This window comes from Anguilla rostrata, chromosome 11, assembly GCF_018555375.3.
Source record: "Anguilla rostrata isolate EN2019 chromosome 11, ASM1855537v3, whole genome shotgun sequence".
Lineage (NCBI taxonomy): Eukaryota > Metazoa > Chordata > Actinopteri > Anguilliformes > Anguillidae > Anguilla > Anguilla rostrata.
In genome coordinates this window covers 29,735,550-29,742,265 of record NC_057943.1, presented here as the reverse complement: position 1 = coordinate 29,742,265, position 6,716 = coordinate 29,735,550, and the positions used below count along the sequence as shown (strand labels likewise).

The 6,716-nt window shown below is 48.2% G+C and overlaps 1 protein-coding gene across 1 annotated transcript; it reads right to left on the bottom strand.

Moving 5' to 3' along the window:
• Window positions 1-209: 209 nt before the first annotated feature.
• Window positions 210-2,367, bottom strand: LOC135234558 (protein FAM43B-like). The gene has a single exon (XM_064299268.1). The coding sequence runs from the start codon at window positions 2,145-2,147 to the stop codon at window positions 1,179-1,181; it is 969 nt and encodes a 322-aa protein (XP_064155338.1). The 5' UTR covers window positions 2,148-2,367; the 3' UTR covers window positions 210-1,178.
• Between the last annotated feature and the right edge of the window lie 4,349 nt (window positions 2,368-6,716).

Below are 6,716 nucleotides of genomic sequence, written 5' to 3'. Positions count from 1 at the left end.
CAATTAACCGCTGGAAACGGGGATCGGGCAGCAGCGCAGCCAATCAATGCGAGCGACCAAACTTGCATTTTCCTCTCGGAGGGAGACGGACGGACGGACGGCCTTTCGGTCGCAGAGGGGCCGTCACGTCCGTCACGGAATACACGTCAAAAAATATTTCTGCAAACCCCGGGGTGTTCGAAGAGGAGAAAGGAGAATTCAGCATCTGCTCGATATCCAGCACACTTTATTGCATTAAACTGCAGGGAGTAATGCAAAACAGTCACACCTGCGCCCCTGGGTCGCATGTCTCAGCCGTATAAGCATCACAGTGTAGAGCTAAAACACTCCTCCTAAGTAAAGGTGCACATTAAGAAACACAAACAAAATGTGATATTGGAATGGCACTGTTGTCATGCACAAACGATAGGCAGGGCACTAACAATCAGTAGCTATAAACATGTCACCTCGATGGGTCAGGTCCTGAATAACGGCTCAGTTCATTAGTGGAAACAGCTCCCTGGTTACAGCAAAATTGTATTAGACAGTTTTTTTCCCTCAGAATTGATTACACACGCTGCGTGTTACCACTTGAAATCAGATGCGGAAAATTACAACACAGTTGCGATGACTCAAAATGCACCTCCTTCAGGAATGATCCTTCTCAGGTATCTGGATGGCATTATGGATCGTGCCAAAAAAAAGCGAAACCCATCCAGCGATAAATAACATGTGACATGTGCACAGTCAAAAATATACGAATGGCTATGACAAAAACCACGTCTCACGTTTGGTTTGCCGCTAAATGTGTACGCCTTGCCAGGTGGGCTTCGACGCCCGTCGAGTCGACCGACAGTTTTCTGCCTGTAGTCTGAATGTTTCGGAGACCAGGTCGTCCCCCACATTGTGCTGCTGTCAGTTCAAACATTCCAGCCTTTCCAGAAACAGCCGACCGGGACACAGGATAACTGCCAGCTTTCGAGAGGAGAAAACAAAAGGGAAAAGTAGTTCCCGTCTCCTTGGAAATCCCGTCCTGCGGAAGTGCCAGAAAAGTGGAAAAGCAGTTCTTGGGGAACAGGGGGTAAAGGGGGGGGGGAGGGGCAGGTTCAAGTGGGATTAGAAAGAGAAACAGTCCTGGTGCGGGTTCACCGAAAGATAGTCAAAAGCGTGCCCGTTTGCCTCCCCCCCGCCCGCCCCCATCACAAGAGTCTGCTAACGGCCGTCCGTCTGCTGAAGCGCCTGGCTCCGCCCCCGCTGATGCTGCAGGCGTCCAGCCCGTGGACGATCTTCCCCACGTCCTTTTCGGGCGGCCGAAGGGGACGCCCGTTACGCCCGGGCCCCTCTCCGTTCTCCCCGTCGCCCTCCCCTCCCTCCCCTCCTTCCTCCTCCTCCTCCTCCTCCTCGACGATGGAGCAGAGGCGGGTCCCGGCGCGGGGCCTGTCGGGGGGCGGGCGGTAGTGGCACTGCCCGTTGAGCAGCCTCCGGAGCGGGGTGAGGGGCACGGCGGCGCCGCCCAGCGCCTGCTGCTGGCAGTGGCGGGAGTCGCTCTGGCGCTTGAGCCGCTTGAACTCGCTGAAGGCCGAGGCCGAGGTCTGGTACAGGCTGAGCGCCATGGCCCGGGCCTTCTCCGCCCGCGTGACCAGCACGGCGTGGCAGCGCAGCACCACCGCCTTGTTCTTGATCTGGTGCCGGTACACCCAGGCGAAGATCTTGGGCCGGCGGGCGTCGGCGGCGCAGTAGGTGATGCGGTGCAGGAAGTAGAGCTGGCCGGGCTTCCTGGAGCCCTTGGAGCCCTCGTGGCTCATGCGGATGCCCTGGGCCCCCACCGTCAGCTTCATCTTGGTGCTCTGGCCGCCGTAGTCGCTCCGGCTCCAGATCTTGGCCACCGCCTCCTCCGTGCAGCCCTCGCCCTTGGCCGTCAGGGTGACGGCGTTGCCCAGGTAACGGACGCTGTAGGTGGGCTCCTCCTTGTTGAGCTCCACCTTCTGGCGCTTGGTGCGGAAGAGGCCGCCCAGCCGCTGGAGGGGCCAGTCGGGCAGGAGGTCGGGGCAGGAGCGCGCCAGCGAGGAGAGGATGCTGTGGTAGCTCAGCCCCACGCCCAGGCTTTTGGGCTTCCCCCGGGCCTCGTCCTCCACCAGGACAAACTTACTCCTTCTCCAGGGCAGCATGGCTGGGGCATGCAGGAGGGAAGGAGTCCCCCTACTGGCTCAGGCTCTGAACGTTTCCCAGAGAGAGAGAGAGAGAGAGAGAGAGACAGACAGAGTGATAAAGAGAGAGACAGAGAGAGGGAGAGACTGACAGAGAGAGAAACAGCTCCTGCTCACTCAGCGGCGAGAGCGAGAGTGAGAGCCGAGAGCTCCAGCCAGCTGGTTTCCTCTCCTCGCTCGCTCGCTCACTCGCCCGTTCGCTTGCTCCTCCTCCTCCTCCTCCTCCTCCTCCTCCTCTCCCGCCTGCGGAACGCAGCCCAGCTCCGCGCTCCGGAACCTTCTCCTTAACCGCTTCATCCCTCCCCTGCCGACAGACGCTCCGCACCTCGCAGGCTTTCCCCTCAGGTTTTTTAAAAAAAATAGCCTTCCTTCTCCCTCACCACGAGGAACCAAGAAGGGTGCCCTGCCTCGAGGGACCGATTCGTCTCACCAACCGAGACATCAAGGGTGCAGATGCACCTTTTCTTTTTTATTTTTCCGTTTGTTTTTTTTTTGAAGGGGGCTGAAGTAGACGGCTATGATATAAAAACCATCATCTGCCATCACCATGGATACACTGTAATACCCCTGTCAATGAAGAGCTACACAAGCCTACACACCCACTTTAAGCTTCCAGTAGAGCCAGGCCTGTCTAATCCCAAACGCCTGAAAAAAAAAAAAAACTTTTTCAAACTGGGACCAGCTTGTTTGTGCCTGATTCTAAAAGCGAGCGACTACAGCCATTACAGTTCAGAAAAGCCACCGCGGCTAACCGCAATCAGGATGCATTTCCTCAGCCTGTAATGGATTTTAAAGTATGTCTCCCACCCCCACCTAAGTGCTAATATTATATAACGCTAGAATCAGTCATTTGGCTTGCCCTCAGAGGGGAATTCATACTGTAAAACCATTCTTCCTCTCCTTCGTAATGCATCCATGAATCACCGTTAGATTAGCCCTCCCGTTCAACCTTTCTGTACTTCTTCAGTGTTATGAAGTCATAAATAAAAAAAAGCAAACAAACAATACGGTAGAACAGGAAAAACTCTAAATGTCCATTCTGGCTATGACGCAGATTGTTCACCGTATTAGTTTTTAATGTTGACATGAATATTATTTAACGCTCATTCTAACATTGTAGCCGTGACACATTAAATCGTAAAACTGTGAAATATTCCCATATTTGTCTTTGCTCAATTTTTCTGTTAGCTGAAATTGGCCTGTTTACCGGAAGGTGCAAATACAGCAGTTCTGTCCCAGGGGACCAATGAGGCATCCATTTTGTGAATCATTTATATTTGTTCATTGGGGTGAGATGGGGAGAGCTGGCGGAATTGGCTTTGACGGGCTCAGATGAAGAAGGAATTTCATCATGATTGAGAACGACTGAAGAGAAAGTGTGGTATTTTCAGAAAAAGATGTTCTGTCCCCTCTTTTTTAAAGTGTCTCAAAATTTGGCAAGACCGGTCATGTTTGCATAGCTGCTCAGGAGAGCTACTCCTCTATGCAGGCTGTGAGCACCCCAATGGCACAGTGGAGCGGATTTTGCATTTGAAGAGAGGCGAATACCCTGAAGACTAGTTTTGGAACCCAGATGCTCTCTCACTCTCCCTCCCTTCCTCTCTCTCCCTCTCACTCTCCCCCACTCACTCTACCGCTCTCTCTATCTCTCTCCCCCTCTCTCTCTACTTCTCTCTTTCTGTAGCAGTGCTATAGACTAACCAGAAAAGAAACAGCAAACTGCATTATCACGTGCATTTGTTTCCCCCTGTTATTCATTCATTTAATTCACTGAATGAGCAGAAGGTCTGACAGCTAGCACAACAAAAATATTACTGCTTGCGCATGATAAACGCTCATTTGTGATTACACAACATCACTGTATGCATGCATGTGCCTTGCTGACACTGTCAAACTGTGGGCTGCTGAAATCCACACATTCTGTGCGTTATAGAGTCGGAAAGTTCAATTACGAACAGCTCGCCTTTTACCCTGAACTTAGCAATTCTTCCGCGTTTAACCCCTGAGTTGGAATTCATATGGGAGGAACGGCTGCCAAAACACAAATTGAATCCATGTCTGGTCGCGTTATCACAGTCCGATAAGCAATTTCTACTTTAAATCACAAGGTCTGAGCATCCCTATCTCAATTCTACAGTGGTCGGAAGAGAGGGGGTAGGGGGGCGGGGGACACTCCATTAAGTGAGTGCGATTGCTTCAGTCCAGCAAACAAAGAGAGACCACATTTATGGGAGAGAAAATGGTGGTTTGGGGGGAAAAGTTCCATTACGGAGTTCAGTTTCCTTAAGACACAATTTGCGACCTCCCGTATAATTCATAAAATATTCTTGGGGCTCCAGAATCATGAAGCCCGCGTCCATCTGAAAGATATTTGAAAGGGCGCCCAGTGAATCCGAGGGAGTGTCTTTAGACTTTAATTTGAGGTAGCCATTTTCTTGCTCCACTGGTGAAAATCGGGCCCGAAATTGGCCGATGCTGGCCAGCCTTTACAAAGATTGATGGCAGCATTTCCATATTGACTTATCTGCCTGTGAGGAAACAGCTGTAATGGAGAATAATCTGTGAGAGTAGTGCAAAGGGAGGTAAAGTTATCTCACAGCAATGTTCCTATTCCTTTCCTCTGAAGGTCTTCATTTCACATGCTGATTGGGAAGCTGTCTTTACGAACAAGGTAAGCATGGCTACGTGCATTCCTAATCATGTGAAGTTGTGAATAAATCTGTTATGATGATCTGAGTATGATGAATATTAAAATATGTTCTGTGCAAAAAAACCTACTACAGAGGAGCTCATGGAAGTTTTCTCTTCTTATATTAAAAAAATCATAAAACGTAATCTTTCCACCCCCATACCGTCCTCACTGCTGATGCCCTTGCAGGACAAATCTAATACTATAACTCTAGTTGTCCAGTAAAGACAAGCAAAATAAATTCTCTTGTGGTTAAAAAGCATACAATCTCAGTTCTCAGGTTGTGTAAATAATCGTCAGCAATAAATGATCATAACATACACGCACTCCCACAGTGAAAAGTTGCTTCCAGTAAAAATTTCCTGTTGAATTGTGGCACCTGCACTAAATGCACAATGCACACAGATGAATGGGCATTGCAAATAAGCATTGAAAAGCTATACTGGCACCCGGACCCTAAATTTCTTTTCTCCACCAACCCAAAAAGCCGTCACAGGCAAGCTGTGGGGCGCAGTCCAATGAGCAGCGGACATAAGCCATTTACAAGCCGAGCTGTGAGGCCAGGAAGTTTGATCCCCGCCCATGCAATTTCTGCGCTATGATCTCTTCACAATTTGTTACCCTGTCTGCCCACACACACCCCGCCTAACCCTAACCCCCCCCCCCCCCCCCCCCCCGGCTAATGGATACAAACATGAAACAAGGGCAGACAGTCTGTTGTCAGCTTTTTTTAAAAAAAGAAAACCTCTTTAACGATAAGAGAAAGACATACCTCCTCAGCTGACAAAACTGAATAGAAGATCTTACACGAAAACCTCGGAACATCCACTTTGTTATCAGTCAACCTACACACTGTTAATCTATTCAACAGTCAAATAATTCCCAAACAGTGAAAACATTCTATTTTTCTCATCTGGCCATTCATGAAGAACAAATACACAAACATTTATACTTCCAACACTATACTTTATAACAGTTCATTGAATTTATTTGCTTTCACTGAAATAGTCAGATTTTGATCAAACTCAAGCAACAAATGTTTTTTTGCATTCCATAAAGGTTACCATAAAACACTACTGACCTAAATTGACCCACAATGTCATCTTTGTAAACAAAGGGCCTGGTTAACAGAGACCTTTAACACATGAAAAACCTTTCAGCACACGCAAAACAAATAACCCAACTAATGATTGGTGCTAAACAAATACCATGACCAGTCACTGGTGATGTTACTGGCTTTGTGTGAGCTAAAAGGTTTTTTGCATGTGAAATGGGAATTTATATTATTATTTATATTATCTGGAAAATATACAATAAAATAAAAACATTGCATAACAGGCTTAATAACAAACTTAATTCTGTTATTTCCTACATTAACAAGTAACAAAAAAACATTCTGTTACTTTATGTAATTTCCAACATGAGTGTAACAATACCTGCTAAGAGCTAACTTCAAAACATATAATGTATAATCCTGCCTAGTCAACCTGGAAAGTAATGTACCATTGATTGTGAGAGCGTATTTAAATTTGTTTCTTTGTTTAGCTGAGACTTCAGCCATAGTAAGCAGCATGACAGTGGCCTGCCAAAAACCCAATCGATAACCCTCCATACTGTCCCCCTCCCCTTCTCTCCTCAAGTGTGATCCAGAGTTCATAACGCTAGTTAATCAAAACGGTCACCGGTGTCGACACTGAAGTGGACACATTAATCTGTATTATTTCCAACCTTCATTTTGTACTCGATTCCGTCCCGCGCACCAGCATGTATATTCTGCTACGTCTTCACCTTCCGTCGGCCAGACTAATACAATTTGCCTCGGTCTTCGCCAGAGTGCGCTT